Raw genomic sequence first — 17,120 nt, forward strand, 5'->3', positions numbered from 1 at the left:
AAAAATGTATCCAGTGGATTATTTAAAAAAAATAGGCCTTATACTGAATATATGTAATTATTGTTGCCTGCACTGGTGAAAAATGTGAAATACTGTAGCCCTGAATGTGTCAAAATAATCATAAAAGTGTTAAAAGCTACCCAAAGCAAGGACAGTATCATGTGACCTTACTTTTGAAGTACTGTAATGTGGTGTTGGTATTTAGTCCTATTGTTGTGAGAAATAAAACACGTGTTCAATTCTATCCTATTTTAGTTCACTTTTCATTTATTTGGTGCCTGTTTTTGGTGTCTAATACTGTATTGTAACTTCTGTGGTACTTGTAAGAGGGATTAGTCTGCAGATACACAATGTTACCCAAACATTTCAAGCCCCCCCAACCCCCTTCCTCAGGCTTGATCATAGTCCACATCCCAGTAGGGGGTTATACAGTCCTTGTAAGTACCTTCATGTCTGCAATCAATGTTTCATTAATCCACCTGCACTTCCTGTGTATGGAACGCTCTGTGGAACGCACAGACCAGAACTCCCATGTGTTTCGAGTATGCTGGCAGACCTGACCAATCAATCCCCAAACAGCAGCAGTGTAGTATCTATACAGTGTACTAAACAAAATGAAACCTGTTCTGCAGCAGCCCAACCAACAAATAAAAGGAGTAGCTCAATATACCTTACAGGAGCCAACCAGACCACAGTCCGGGGAATTAACCTCACATATATTCCAGCTGTAGTCTTCACCTGCACACTAATATAAATATACAGGCACCATCCAAAAAACCCGACATTAAAGGCACAGCCCTCCGCTTACTCGAGCGGTGCACAAAGCCGGAAGATACTCACAGAACAGCACTGTAAGCAGACAGACAAAAACATACTCAAGGAGCTATTTTCAGAGAGGTTCATGGGAGGTTAGGAGAGGGGATGACACATCAAGGTAAGGGACTATCCACGGGAGAAGCCAGAGCCAGATGGTGAAAGTAGACAGGACCCAGGAGAGTGAGAGCTTGTATGGCAAGCGAGAACAGTAACGCTGTGTGAAGTAAGAAAAAGAAGATCAATATCAAGAGTCAGTGCTTGGTTGGACCTCCACGTATCGACAAGTGCTGAAAAACATGACATGACCCCTGATAGGTAGCAACCCAGGTCATATTCCTCATTCAGACCTCTTGGGACTAGAGTTTGAAGGGTATGGTTCCAGAAGATCTCCCTACGTTTAAGGAGAGACACTCTCTTACCACCCCTGTGTAAGTGTGGAACACTTCTAAATGATCTGGTGTCTCAGTTGGCAAGGACTTCTTGGCAAAGTGTGTTGCTTTCCTGGCCACAGGAAGAAGCATATTAGATCTCTTGACAGAGGACTTATGCATTTTCTCACCTCCCCGGTTGTCTCGCCAACGTAAGTCAGACCACAGGGACATTTCAACAAGTATACAACAAAGGATGATTGACATGTAGTGTAATCTTTTAATTTATATCTCCTACCTGTATGAGGATGTATAAAAAAAAATCACCCTTGATCATTGAGTTGCAGTGTGCCCATCTTGGATGAACCCAAAAATCTAGTCTTGGTTTTACTCCGTGTGCTGAGATCTGCCTTAACCAACATACTGTATCTCTAAAGTTGTGTGACCTCTTAAATGCAAATAATGGAGGCTCTTTAGTAATCTCTGTCATCCCTTCATCACTCTTCAAAATATGCCAATGTTTTTTAAGAATACACATAATGGCCATACTGGCTGAATTATAGGTGATACCTCTACCCTGTTCCCTACCATCTTGTGTCTCAACAGAATCTCTCTTTCTAAATTCCGTACCCTTTCTGTCTGTTCCTCTAGAGATCTTTGGTCATAACCTCTGCTTATAAACATCTGTTGCAGACTTTGTAGTCTGTCCTCAACCTTACTCTCCTGGCTCACAGTCCGTTTTACCATTAATAGTTGGCTATAGGGCAGGCCCAATGTCATATTGTCAGGATGGTAACTGTCGGATTTAAGCAGGGGATTCCTATCCGCGGTTTTGATGTAGATATCCGTTTCCAGTTTCCCATGTGAAAAAAACAGAAAGTGAATCCCTGCACTTCCCCCATTGAGATAGCAATACATGGGGAAATAAATATACATAGTGAAAACTAAGTCTGTATGACAAAGGAGACTTTTGGTTTCATCCTTTGATCAAATAATGGTAAGCCTCCTAACCAACGTCAAGGTAAGTCTCAATATCCGGTCCCTATGCTAAAAGCAAACTAATGTTCTGTGAAATATATCCTGAAGGGGTTAATAAACTAAGCATATAGTTATGTGACTTAGTGGCGTTAAAAAGTGGTATATACCAGTGAAGATACTTACATGTAGGCAAGTAAAGTGGAATATCAATTTACAGGGACCTTACTGGGAGATTATATACCTTGAAGGGAGGGACTTTAAACCTCCCACAAGCTGCTCAATAAGCAGGTACAGGTGGATTGGCTAAATACATTAATCACAACCTAATAGTGGTGCCCACTAGAAGCGTACTGCTAGGGATTTAATTCGGCCCAACAGAAAATGTAAAACAAATATATATTCAGGCGCTTCTCCGTGTAGGGAGCATGCTGCTGGTGAAAGGATTGGCCACACATACAGTATGTGAAAAAACAGAAAGTGAATCCCTGCGCTTTTACCATTGGGCTAACAATAGATGGGGAAATAAATATCCATAGTGAAACCTAAGTCTGTAAGACAAAGGAGACTTATGGCTGCATCCTTTGATGTATTTCGGTATCCAGACATCTTATTGTTTTACCAATCAATCACCATAAATCTAATAGCAGCGTGGCAACTATTTTGATAATCCAGAAAGACTTGTATGTTAGTGTCACCTGTCCAAAGGATCAATTTAAGGACATGTCTTACTAAAAGGTCACTATTATATACTGTATAAGCTCTGTTTCAAAATTTGTCATGAAAATATTGGCATACTGTAGGTGGGTGCCACATTATTCCCCAATGCTGTTCCCTGAGTCTGAGTCTGTGCCCCGTAGTATTTCTCATATAGAAAATACTTACATTCTAGTACTATTTTAAGTAGTTCCAATATAAAGTCCCTCTCTGATGGTGTCAGTTATGGGCACCCAATGGTAATACTGTATTTGTTTCACAGCTCTTATACCGTTTTCATGTGGATTTGCCGTATAGAGGCCTTGTAAATCAAAGGTGATCAAAGTGAGATCCCTGTGTATCCTCTTTGAATTCTGATAGAACCTGTAGGAAAAGTGTGATATCCTGTATGTACAGTATGATGGATCTATGGATACAAAAGGATCAGGCACCAGGTGTGTGTGGAGAGTATTATGTGTGTGGGGGAGAGGGGTGTGGGGTGTGGGGTGGGAGAGAGGTGGGGGTGTGGGGTGGGAGAGAGGTGGGGGTGGGAGAGAGGTGGGGGTGTGGGGTGGGAGAGAGGTGGGGGTGTGGGGTGGGAGAGAGAGGTAGAGATATGGGGGTATTGCGGGGGGGGGGGAGAAGTGGGAGAGAAGTGGGCATGTGGGGAGGGAGAGAGGTGGGGGTGTCGGGGGAGAGAGAAGTGGGGGTGTAGGGGGGAGAGAGAAGTGGGGGTGTAGGTGGGAGAGAGGTTGGGGTTTATGGGGAGAGGTGGTGTGTAGGTGGAGGTCTAGGGTGGAGAGAGGTGAGGGTGTGGGTGGGGGGGGGAGAGAGAGGTGAGGGTGTTTGGGGTGAGAGAGAGGTGAGGGTGTGCGGGGGGGAGAGAGAGCTGAGTGAAAGATAGAGAGGGAGGTCTCACAAGGCTGCTGACACTGTGGGTCGGTCGGGTGTGGGGGGGGGGGCAGTGGTAACTGTAGTCATGAGCCCCGGGAAAGCTGTCTGCGGCCCTGGGTGGAGGGCTGTGCTTTGAGTGATCACTGTATAGTATTTATATCAGTGTTCTGGTGAAGACTGCTGCTGGAGAATGTGGGGTTAACTCCCCGTGACTGTGGTCAGATTGCAGCCCCTGTAAGGCCGCACTTATAGTGCCGGCGTCAAAACAAATGCATTGAATCCATCGCGTGCGCTTACAGTAGGAGCGACGGAACGATGGTTTGATCGCGGGAAGTCAATTTGATTTGTTCGTGATGTCACCGTCGCTGCCGTCGGCACTATAAGCGCGGCCTCAGGCACATTGCGACACTCCTTGTATTTGTTGGTAGGGCTGCTGCAGAAGTGGTTACATCTTGTGTACTACATTGCATAGATGTACACTGATGCTGTAGTCAGGCATCGTTTGGTCAGGTCTGCCAGCATTCTTGAAACACATGGGAGTTCTGGTCTGTGCGTTCCACAGAGCGTTCCATTCACAGGAAGTGCAGGTGGATTGATGAAACACTGATTGCAGACGTGAAGGTACTTACAAGGACTGTATAGCCCCCCCACTGGGATGTGGACTATGATTAAACCTGAGGAAAGGGCCCGGGGGGCTTGAAACGTTGCTCATTGTGCTTGGGTAACATTGTGTCTCTGCAGACTAATCCCTATTGATGTTTATCTTTTCTGTACATTAAAGAAGAAACCCAATTGATACCAAAAGCAAGAGAAGTGTATTTGTTTCCCTCTATTCTTTACCCTCTTCTCTATTCCTGAGTGCTGATCCAACCAGGTATTGTGCACATTATTTAGCAGCATGTAATGTCACCGCTGTGAGTTCTCTTGTGGGATTGTGCGTCTGCCCCTTTTTCGTGCAGCCTGCACCCTTCCAAATTGGAAAATGGCGCTGAACAATTTCCTCTTCGCCCAGTGCATCTTCTATTTTCTGGCGTTTTTGTTCAGTTTCATCGCTGTGGTTCCCCTCTCAGAAAACAACACCGACTTCCAAGGGAAATGCCTTCTGTTCACCGAGGGGATGTGGCTGAGCGTGAACATCACCATGGAGAGGGAGCATTTCACGGTGGATGAGTGGGGGCCGGAGTCTGCGTGCAGGTTCAGCTTATACACCGGGCTCCTGTCACTGCTGGTCTCTGCCGTGCAGGCCTGGAGGACCCTGTTCTTCCTCTGCAAAGGCCACGATGAGTGAGTATCTCACGGGGGTGGGCTGCTCTGACTGTAGTGGATAGGGAGTATGGCGGTGTGAGGTGGTCACCTAACCTATCGGACGTCAGGCTGTGCTGTTGTATTATCCCCCATTCCTATATAAAGTCCTTTGGATTCTGACCTCTGTGATACCAAAGGAGGTGAGCTGTTATTTGGGGGTATAATTGTACTGATATATAAATGTGTGTGGGTATATACACACACACACGTGTGTTTTATATCATAGTTATTATATATGATACAGTACATTGATACTTATTATATTTAAATCTGTTTTACAATACATACACTACAGATGTAGCCGGTCTTAATGCCCGCGTGGTCCCATGACCACTCCGAATGCGGCCTGTAAGGATTAACGCTGTGGGAGGTCCCATTGAAAAGAATGGACCCCCTGCGGCGCCGTTGTCGAATACAACTCCCCCGGCAGCTCGGTTTTTCGACGTTTCACCCATGGCTACGTGAACGGTAAGGCTGGCTACATCTGTTGGTGTCGAGATGGACATATGAATATGAAATAATTTAAAGAACATTTATAATTTCCCATGAAAAAACAGGAGTTGTCCCCATAGGTACTGCATGCCATTATATGACTGTATGCTGGTTTGTTTCTTCATTGGAGCAAGATTGAGGAAAACTTCTGATGGAAGAATTCAAGGTGTTTATTTCTATTGTTGCTGCAGGATACTTGGGATACTGTGAGGAGTGTGTAAGAGCCTTGCAAACCAAGCTAGAGGAAACTGCAGTGTTTCTTTGCAATGCTCTGCTCTTCACTGAATCTCCTTTTGCAGAAGAAGTTAAAACACTGTCCAACAGTGTTTATCATTGGAAATTTCTGCAATCATATTTTAGACAATACGGATTATCAAGGCAGGATAGACCGATTTTATTAAATGTCATATTCCTTCCACATGTCCACTTTATAAAACACTAGCTAAAGTATCTGCCGTTCCTCGGGAATTCTAAGGCTGAATCCCCGCTGGTGCTGAGCGCGCTCATGCTTGGAGCGCTCCAAGCATGAGCGTCGGGTGTCCTGCTTGTACATGCGCGCACGTGGGAGAGGGGGGGGGGGGCATTGCAGGTAGTTGAGCGCGCAGGTAAGTATAAGTTTTTTGCTTACCTAAGCGCCGAGCGCGGGTGAGCATGTGTGCACGAGCGCCGTGCGCACCGCGTGAGCGGGGACTTACATATATCTATATATGTAAGCAAGCGCCGCCCGCTTAGCGCCAGCGGGGACTCAAATTAAATGTTTTCATTTCTTAATACAAATCACCTGCTAAAACAACCACCCATAATAGTTACATGCAACTACACACGTGGGTTTCTTGACAAGGCTTATTTATTTAGCCTTAAAAGATATACAGCACACAAAACAAAAATAGCTTTTCATCAGCAACAAACGAAAATGGCTTTTTCTTCCAAAAAAACAAACAAAACAGTTTCTCTTTAGCAGACAGTCTATAAATCAGGCAGTTACCCTTTTCCTATGCAGGGGACAGACAGTTCACAATTCAACTACCTTGCTACTCAGACCTTGTTTCAGGAATCTCTGTAGCAATCTCTTTAGCAGCTTCCTCCTCACTCCTCAACAGACAGCCTCCATGTGTCTACAGCCTGGGCTTTAACACACCTTGATTAGGCAGCTGGGATCCAACTAATTGTCCTGAGGTTCCCAGCTGAAGTTAACCTAGTCAGTGCTGCACTGCAGACTAGACATAGGTTTTCCAGGCATATAACTGGTGGCTTTTGTTTACCCTGTCACAAGTAGATTGGTCAAACGTTTAAAAAGCACCAAGAGTCAAGTGCTTGACCATAAGGCATCTGTTTTGGGCTTTCATGTTGCATGGTACCTGCTTTTCCCGTGAAGATTCCACGTTTCAAAACCTTAAAAAAAACAAAAACATTTGATACAAGGTTTACATTTCTACCAAAATAAGGAACCGCCAGGCTACGTAAATCATCCCGCATTTCCCACACTGGCTGTTTGTGCTCGTGTGATGTAATGAATAGTTTGTAGACCATTTTTAATTTATGATTTCAAATCTCATTAGGAATAAAGTATGAAGTGACAAGGATAATGAGAATCTAGAAGGATAATGTTGGGTCTTCTCATTCCTCCCTGGTCTTATTAATTAAAGCAGATGTCTTTGGAGACCACTTATCTGTTGTATATGCTGGTTGTATGCTGCTCAGAGAGCCTGCTGATGCTGTGTTTTGGCTGTTTGAGTTACATTTTTTTCCCCTTTTTATTGCAGCTCGTTCTTTTATGCCTTCCTGAATCTGCTGATCAGCTCTTTTGTGGTTTTTGTTATCTTTATTGCTAGCACCATAGTCAGTGTTGGATTTAACATGTGGTGCGAGACCATTACAGAAAAAGGAAGTATGCCTAGCAGGTTGGTACACAAATTAATGTCCTGTATGGGGAGGTCAAACATGATTAGATTGGTTGTTTCAGTGTCGAAACAAAATAAACTAGATGACTAAAATATTTTTCGATCTGGTTGCAATATGGTGAAAAATATATATTGGTATATCAATTGTTTGTTCCAGTTTTGCACTTAACTTAAAATAGTTTAAAAATCTGCTAAAGTTATCAAACTCACAATACCATTAGTTAGGCTTCCAACAAATTAACTTTTTTTTTAAATTCATAACGAAGGCTAATTCCAGTAATGCTTTATACTTACATATCAAAGAATATATTTATATCAATACTAACGTACGTAAGCAGAAAACAAGCATTTATTGTTAATGGAATTTCCAGTGGGATTGTTGGAATTCACAGTGGTACGTTAGCTTGGACTGTCGAGACAATCTAAGGGGGCGGATTTTTTTGGCGATTTTTCTTTCTTTTTTTAAAATATATATATAAATATCGTTAAGGCAGAGAGTCTCCGGGGCTGATCCCCATTCATTTCAGCTCTGGGACGCCCTGTTTCCAGAGATACTTACCTGCAAATTATTTGATGGTATTCGCTCTCCTCAGCTACAAGGGTTCACAATATGTCTGCTGTTCAGAGATCTAAGGCCCTGCGGGCCAATAGGAAGCTGTGATGTCATCAGTGCGGATTCCTATTGGCCCATGTGACGCGGGAGCTTCATGCCTGAAAGCCCTGCTTGCTGAGCCAGAGCAGTTACAGCACCCACTTCAGAGGAAGTATCTCTGGAAGTAGGAGGTTTACATGAACGGTGTTCAGCTCTGGAGATCCCCTGCTTCAATTGTGTGTATATATAACAAATCGCCATCTTGGATTGCTGCTTTAAAGCAGCAAAACATGTGACTTCTTATGAGGTTTAAAAAACAAACAAAAACAAAAAGTAAGTTATGTAGTATTAGAAAATACTTACTGTGAATATACACTACCGACACACTTTATTAAAGTGTGGCCGGTACCGCAAGCCGGGAGATTTCCCGGCTTGCTAGTGGCCGCCCGTGACGCGCGGTCACGCGTCTTCGGGAGCGTGCGCCCCCTGCACGCGCGTCCAGGGGCTCCCCGAGGGAGCCCTGGTGTCCCGCGATCGCGGGACTGCGGCAGGGGGTTCCGGGGGACCCGGCGGACCCGGCAGCGGTAGGGAGAGCGCCCCGATCGGAGGGCGCTCTCCTGCTGCTTCGGCGCGCGCCCGTCACTCTCGGGCGCGCGCCAGGCTACTGCTGCGGCCAAGAACGGGCAAATGTTCGAATAAACTTGGCCGCAGCAGTATATATATAAAAAATTATTCAACCCTTAATGCCATTTTTAATGAGTTTTAAAGCATTCTTTGAATTCTATAGCAGGTTTTAGCCCCCCGCCCCCTGCAGTGCAAGATCTTTGCAACACTTGCCTGTTTGTGATCATTTGTTGCCAATATTCCCTGCAGTTGGAGCTGCAAACTGTAACACTAGATAATGTTACCTTAGTAATATGAGGATACATTGTAGCTGCTGAGTTGGAGTGACTAAAGCAGCCATTATGTTGGTCACACGATCAGGATTTTGACAGATTTATAACAGGAGCACCAAACAATTGCCAGCTTAGGTAAGAATGAAGAATTATACATTGGCACAAGCTTTACATGTAAAAAATAAGACAAAAATAAAGAGGGGGAATGTAGTATTGCTGGTTTTACATGTTTGGTAATGAAGTTCTTAATATTGTTTATTTGTTTACACATCCCAAGCTGTGAACAACTACAGGATAGAGATCTTGATCTTCATTTAGAAAACTCCTCCTTCTTTGACCAGTTTGCCATCGCACAGGTAGGTCAAGCATCCCGTTTTTATGTTTCATCTAATTGCGTTACTGTTCACTTCCACGGATATACTTCCTACCGCTATTACTGCCAGATGTTTGTTGACCTTACACCAAGTAACACATACAATGTTAAGAAAGAGGAACACAGCACTTCCTTATGAATAAGACTATTGGAACTATAGTTTGTTATATTCTGTCATGCTCATCTGGTGGCTAGACATGGGTCCATCGACTCCGGGCCTTTTGATAATTTGACACTGGTGAAGGCTACAATCGCACATATCCACGGTAAATGCAAGTGGCAGGAGTAAGATGTTATCGATTCTCTTTGAACGCTATTCATACAAGCAAAACGTTGTCTATTAAGGATGTGACTTTGCTAAACCACTTCTTTGATAATGTCTCATTGCCTCTGCATAAATCTATACATCTCTATCATCTCAAACTATTCCATAAGAACTAATACATTGGAGGATCGCCTAGGGTTAAATAATCGAATTCAGCCAAAATGTAGACGGGTCACATAATATAATGGCTCATGTCATATTCATGGAGGAGTTTATGATTAACGGAGGGCAGGGGTTGGTGAGCATTTATGATTATTACTTATTTTGGTTTCTTTGCATTTCAACCACTAAACACTGCATCCTGTTTGCTGCGTTAAAAAAATGTTTTTAGGGAAGATTTAAGGGACGTATTGATGAAACAGTAAATGGGACATATTATGGCATAGTCCTGCATGGCTCGAAGTGTTGATGTAGAATCAATTTATATTTAGCAAGGATTTATATTTTATTTTAGCTACTGTACCAGTTATCACTTCCTAAAAATGGTTGTACAAAGATACTCTCACACGCTCTCTCTCTCTCTCTCTCTCTTCCTATTGTAGTTTGGTCTGTGGGCCGCTTGGCTTACATGGTTGGGAATAACCATTCTAGCATTCCTGAAGGTCTACCACAACTACAGACAGGAGGACCTCTTGGACAGCCTGGTCCACGAGAAGATGCTGCTGATTGGGAGATCTTCACGAAACTCTTTGCAGGAAGAGAGAAGTGTCATGATTTAATATCGTCCAGTAAGACATAAGGAGCTCCCATTTTCAATTGCCAGATTTTCATCTTTTTTACTGGAAGGATTCACAGAGTTGTCTCTGAATGAAAGAAAAAAAGATGAATAAATGTACACGCAGCTACTGTGTGATTTTTGTATTATTCTTATGGAGAATAACACTGGCGTTTGCTGGTGGGAAATCAGACCAAAACTCAAATAAGTCCCTTTTGCTATTTAGGCCTGTAGGGTATATAATTCCGAATCTATAATTATTGACAGATGTTGGGCAAAAAGCATGTTATTATTGGTAGCTGTTTAATTTCTGCAGTGCCTTTTTGCCACGGTTAAAATGAAGTTTAGAAACTTTAGTTAACTGGTGAGAAATGTTCAACATGGAAAATATAACACTGCAAGTGTTAAGGGGAATACAAATGTGTCAATAACATACTGGGATATTATTGTAGCTTAATGTTTATTAGCTTTATTTGTTATTGTCTAAAAGCTGTTCAACAAACGGCACCATACTGTATATTATAATGCACTTTAACTTGCTGTATGAAATATGCCATCCTTATGTTACGGTATATGTATAATGTTTTATTTATTTGTTTTTATTTACCAAATGTTTTACCAGGATGTAATACATTGAAAGTTACCTCTCATTTTCAAGTATGTCCTGGGACATAAGGTTATGATGACAAATACAATGCACCATGTAACATTATAGCCGAGGCTGAAAAAAGACATGTTCATTGAGTTTAATCTATGTTAAACTTAGTCGCCTGAGATACTCATCCTATAATTGTACACTACCGACACACTTTATTAAAGTGTGGCCGGTACCGCAAGCCGGGAGATTTCCCGGCTTGCTAGTGGCCGCCCCTCGGCGGCGCGGTCACGCGTCTTCGGGAGCGTGCGCCCCCTGCACGCGCGTCCAGGGGCTCCCCGAGGGAGCCCTGGTGTCCCGCGATCGCGGGACAGCGGCAGGGGGTTCCAGGGGACCCGGCGGACCCGGCAGCGGGAGGGAGAGCGCCCCGATCGGAGGGCGCTCTTCCGCTGCTTCGGCGCGCGCCCGTCACTCTCGGGCGCGCGCCAGGCTACTGCTGCGGCCAAGAACGGGCAAATGCTCGAATAAACTTGGCCGCAGCAGTATTTATATTGATCCAGAGGAAGGCAAACAAAAAGCCCCAGTGAAACATTATCCAGTGATGTCTCAGACATGGAAGTTATCAATTCCTTCCTAACTCCTGTAATGGCAATGAGATTTCTCCCTGGATCAACTTCTTTGTATGTTTACTTATTTGGTATTTCCCTGTATTCCTTTCTAAACTATACAGTATGTCTAACCTTTTCTCCAATATATCTATTGTATTGTCACGGGATATGATAAATATCTCCATAGCAGCTGAAGGAGCGGCTCAGTGAGTAAAAACAATTATTATGATAACAACACAGAGTGTGAAGCAGGGGAGCCTGGTTCAATTCCCGTTGTCTGCTCCTCGTGACGTTGGGCAAGTCACTTTATCTCCCTGTGCCTCACGCACCAAAAACATAGATTGTAAGCTCCTCTGGGCAGGGACTGTGTCTATATTTATTCCTATGTAAAATGCTGTGTACAACGCGCTATACTGTAATTGTGAAGTGGTTTGAGTCCCATTGGGAAAAAAGCGCTATATGAAACAAAGTTGTTTAAGTTGTTAGTATATTCCACATTGATAACACGGTATATAGTATTGGTTCCATCCTTATTTGTACAGAGTATACTTTTCAAGATGTAGCTGATAATATTTCATTCGGACTAGGCAATGATACAGGCCTTTATAAATCACATTGTATATGCGATATTATGGCTTATTTTGCAGTGTAATGACTTTTGTCTTTGTCTGACATTAATATAGCTAAACTGGGTTTACTTGTATTATCTCATTTACTTTTTTAAACTTGTATTTAATATGTTTTTTTTTTTTAACAACTGGGGTCATTGGGGCATTAGAGAAAATGAAAATCGAGGGGGAAGGGTCGGACATAACATTGACATATTTTTAGTAATACAAAGTGACCTATCTTTGCCCAACAGTATGAGGTTCAATAAAAGAATCTATGGTCCAGTAACGTACTGATGTCAGAAAAATATAAAAGGGTAGCCAACAAGTTAGGCAAATCTCATTACTATGTAAAAGTGCCTGCAGATATTAACTTGCATGAAATTCTTCTTCCTTTTATATTTTGTGTATTTTATATTGACTATTTTTCTCATCAGTTACTGTATAACGGATTCATTAAAGCATGCCATAAAGCAATTAGTATGTATTTACACTTCCGTAAAGCCAGAATCAGGTTCCAATGCATACAACTCATTTTAAATCTAAGAAATATTTTCTATTTAATTGCCTTCTTTCCAAGGTCCTGATAGAATCCCCAGTGTGGCTTTCACGTCTGTACTACAGTATGATGAGTGGTGGGAAAAGAGGATTAATTGTTTTCCATACTTTAGCATTGCCGTCTGTAAGAGCCTGCGTTAGTTATCCGTTATTATTATCCTTTTATTTGTGAAGTGCCAACATATTCCGCAGCGCAGTACAATGGGGTACAGAGTTATGTACATTACATAAACTGTTACATACAGGTGATAATGGACATGTACAACCCAATACAGACAGCTAAGAAGGGACAATGTTGAAACAAGAAGGTAAGGTGGCTGTTTATTGTAGGATTAAGGTGTGTCACAGTTTGGAATATGGCCCAGTCTGAAGGCTAAAGCCATCAAAGTTTTTTTGGGTGGGGGGTTGCATAGGGTGGAGATTGGTCCACCCACAAGGCTGGTCACATGGTGCTCTAACAAGCTATTGGTTTGTACACTTTATTGATTATGCAGATGCAAAAATGCTTTAGAGACTAGTTTAGACGTTTAAGAGCGTCGGCTTATGTTGTATGTGTGTCCATAGAAATTCTAGCTTCCATATTTATAAGTGACATTTGTCACTGGCTCCTCAATTGTGGGAATTGTTTGTGTAAATTTTCTGTTGAAATGCTGTACTGCATGCAAAGATTAATAGTTCTAAAAACGGGAAATGACTAAACTGCCCGATACTTATCTGTTCTGTCTTATTAAGTTGTTTCAGCGCTTGAATGGTGGGACGTTTATACTGCTTTGAACTCAAAAAAGAAAGTTCTTAATTGGATTGTTTTCAAAATGTTCACTATTTGTATGCATGCTTTGTTATGCTTATAGGGGATAATACTGTATCTATACCCGTAGCTCAGACATGATGAAGACCACTGTACAGAATGCATTTGTTTACACATATTTCAGTTCTCCAGCTCAGAGTCTGGTCAGTGTGTAGAAGTGTATTGATATTGGTCCTACCAGGTTCATGAAACACAAACGCATACAGTAATCCTACATCATTCCCTGTAAAGTAGATCTCCTAATAAACAGCAGAATGTACCCAATATGATAAAGCTGTTTCCATATTTTCAGTGTATTTTCTGGATCCTTAATAATGCCTATTTTGCTTTACTTCGGTAATTAAACTAGCATAGATTTGACGTTGTAAAAATGAAAAAGCTCAGTGCTGGTCTTGTCAATGTGACGATCTTATAAAACAATATAACAGTGCAGTGAAAGGCACTAAGCCCTGCTTGTATATCAGAACAAGGTGCATGTTTTAAATGACCATTTTCCTGTATAAAAGGCTGGAGCAGTGCCAAAAAGAGCATGACACATCTTCACTCTGTTACCATTATTACAGTTGTTTGTAGCAATAAAAAGTCCATATACTGTACCTTAAAGTAATATACCCCACCATAATCTTTTCTGTGTAATAACATTGCAGCACATGTACTGATATGTATCACACAAGATTACACTTAATTTAGAATTGACGTCGTTTATAAAATAATATACACATAAAAAGTGCTTGGGTTTTAGCACTGTTTTGCCATTAAGCTGTTGGTCTAAAGTTATTATAATGACTCTTTTTATGCCTTGTATTATCATAAAAAATTAATCTCATTGTAAAGTTTCAGTCTCATTAACATAATATTCAATTATTTGTCATCTGCATTAAATCTCTGTTGTAAAGAAAGTAATTTGCCAACGTGCAAGTATGTATGTAACATAAATGTACTGTATGCATAAAAGTGTCCATATTATTTGATGGTTCTCTCTGGTGCTTTCGATAAGTTCTCGTGTATTTCTGTTTTCAACGTTTTATTGCACAATATATACTGTATTTGCATTCCACTGCACTGAACACTCAATGTACTTTTGATGTTTATTCCTGTAATGTGAACATTCACCATCAAACGGTTGTTGTATTTGATATCAACAGACTCCTTAAATGAAGATTGTACTGTATTTGTATATCTCATGTTTCCTACATTATTACAGCAGTACGGTTTTGCAACGCTACATTCCAATAATATGATGGTTATGGCATGTTTTCCTGGGGGAAGGGGCGTAGTGACCTCACTACATACAGTAAGTGCACAAGGTGCGGGATACTACAGGGATGAGAATCTCCATACATTTACCCTTCCGCATCTCCTTCTTTAATACTGTAACTCTAACTGTGCTAATGCAGCAGCGCCATGGCAATGTCACTGCCTTGTTACAATCAACTCTCCTTTGTGACCTTCGACAAGTCCCATGGCCTCCCACTGCCTTGGGCTCCAAAAATTAGATCGTGAGCTTCACAGGGCAGGGACTCCTGACGCCTGCAAAATTGTACATACAGCGCTGCAGATACTGTCAGCGCTATATAAAATATATATTTTTTATTATGTAGTCAAAAATGTGTAGAGCATCAAGGTGCTTCAAATGTGATGTGCTTTTCTCCAGTCCCTGTAATGACCAACAGAGGGACCTTCCTCACAGTGGCTCTTCCTCTGCTGGTGTTTGCGGGAAGTAGTGTGGGTGTGGGACTGACAGTGGGGGATCTCTGCAGCAGTAATGTACAGTACCTTAATGTGCTCTATCTTTTTATAACCTTTTTTTATATGCAATACCACAGATTCAATATTTATACTCCCCCAAAAACATGGATCTGAATTGCATCATTTTGAAATCCATTTGATTTGCCTATTTCAGATGGTATTTTCCACATTTCTAGTGTGAATGGCAAATATCTCCTGTAAAGCTGGTGGGTGCCTCACTGCTTAGTGACAAGTATTTTTATAGGATTAACTTTTGAAGCTGCTGTAAAGACGATATTAAGGTCATTTACCAATGAACTTGAAGCAGGATATATCTTTCGTTTTTCAAAATTCTTGATTTCTATGTGCATTCAATTATGAGGCCCCTAGCAAAGGTGTGTATGTGTGTATATAGTATAAATACATATATATATTAGTAATGTGGTACTCCACTTACTGTACCTTAGATAATCTTGTCCCATGTGTGGTTAATAACATATAGAGATACAGTATACACAGGCATTCAGGTGATTTGAATAATTAAAGTAATTTATTTAAAGTGAGTAAATGTTTTGGTCCTGTCCAGGAACTTTATCAAGACAACCGTGTCTGTGTATCTCATTCTCTCTGATTGCTTTTCTGAGTTTCTAAATACAGAGTATAGTATAGTTGCCATGTAATGTAGGTTTGCATTGGGAATATTAATATGCACCTGTCTTGGAATTGTGAGCTTTTCAACTTTTCCCATTTACATTCACTTGCAGCTGGTAGAAATGACAGGTTTGACACATGCAGATGCATAAGTATGTACATGTACTTATTATCAATTATTTAAATGGCAGCAATGTAATTACTTAAACTCCACTGACTTCTACTGACTTCTTCTGCTGTCATTTCCCAGGCCAGAGAATGTAAAACAACAATATGTAAAGCCTCTTCTTCTAAAGCAGAAGGTAAATGTATAAATATGTGTATACAGCTGCTGATAGTATTCACACTTTATTTCCTGTGCTTAATAGGTACTTGTGTATTCTTTCATGCAGTAATAACAATTAATACTGTTCTAAAAATATGTAAAATTGCTCTTTTGGAAATATGTTGAACTATATTATGCATGTATAAAATTAAATTGCAAGATTGAGATCTATGATATTGCTTTCATTCTCAGCTGTGACTAAATACAGACAGATTTGCAGTGTTTGTGGTGTATGTGCCAAGAGCCACCTGTAGGATACTAAACATTAGCTTCTGATTGTGCCTTGCATAACAATATATTTACTATACCCTGAAACCTCTGCTTGAAAGCATTGAAAAATAACCTCATTTGTACTATACCTTTTTGTTCTTCATATCTGATTGTTTTATATTACTGTGTGCTGTCCTGTATCAAAGCTGTTTCGCCATTTGTGCTTTAAACATTATAATGTATCATTCGAAATAAATCTTAAAGCTGGTTAAAATGTTGTTGTATTCATATTTAATGGAATGCTGTATAATAACCCTACATATCTTATACTGTATATAGTATTTTTAGGTAATAATGGGATTGAGTTATGTCAGCACACACCATATGCAGCTAAATATGTTTAAAAAAAATAGATGCATTTTTTTTTTCAAGAATCAAAAAAAACAAAACAGAAATGTAAAACCCCCTTAAAACTGCACCTAAAACTTATAATAAGGCTACAAAATGCATTAAGAAATGCAAAAAAATAAGCACCACTTTATTTCAATGGAAAAAAGTCTCCCTGTAAGCAAAAGGAATAGTTACTTTGGTAAGTTTGGTGCTGTTCGTGTGCCCTGGTTTTGCAGTTGGCATATTTTGATAAAAAGACAGTGAAGAATGACAACATTTTGAACCACAAAT

At 41.1% G+C, this 17,120-nt stretch overlaps 1 protein-coding gene across 2 annotated transcripts; it reads left to right on the forward strand.

Annotated features, from left to right (window-relative positions):
* The first annotated feature begins 4,326 nt into the window (after window positions 1-4,326).
* On the forward strand, window positions 4,327-16,702 carry TMEM179 (transmembrane protein 179). 2 transcript variants are annotated; one of them, XM_075614945.1, is made up of 5 exons: window positions 4,327-4,370; window positions 4,794-5,033; window positions 7,310-7,447; window positions 9,213-9,291; window positions 10,176-16,702. In XM_075614945.1, the coding sequence occupies exons 2-5, from the start codon at window positions 4,867-4,869 to the stop codon at window positions 10,350-10,352; spliced, it is 561 nt and encodes a 186-aa protein (XP_075471060.1). In that variant the 5' UTR covers window positions 4,327-4,370; window positions 4,794-4,866; the 3' UTR covers window positions 10,353-16,702. The 2 variants fall into 2 exon arrangements, with proteins under 2 accessions (XP_075471060.1, XP_075471059.1); XM_075614944.1 differs by having other exon boundaries at window positions 4,330-5,033.
* Window positions 16,703-17,120: the final 418 nt, after the last annotated feature.

The sequence above is a fragment of the Ascaphus truei genome, chromosome 9, assembly GCF_040206685.1.
Source record: "Ascaphus truei isolate aAscTru1 chromosome 9, aAscTru1.hap1, whole genome shotgun sequence".
NCBI classification, from domain to species: Eukaryota; Metazoa; Chordata; class Amphibia; order Anura; family Ascaphidae; genus Ascaphus; species Ascaphus truei.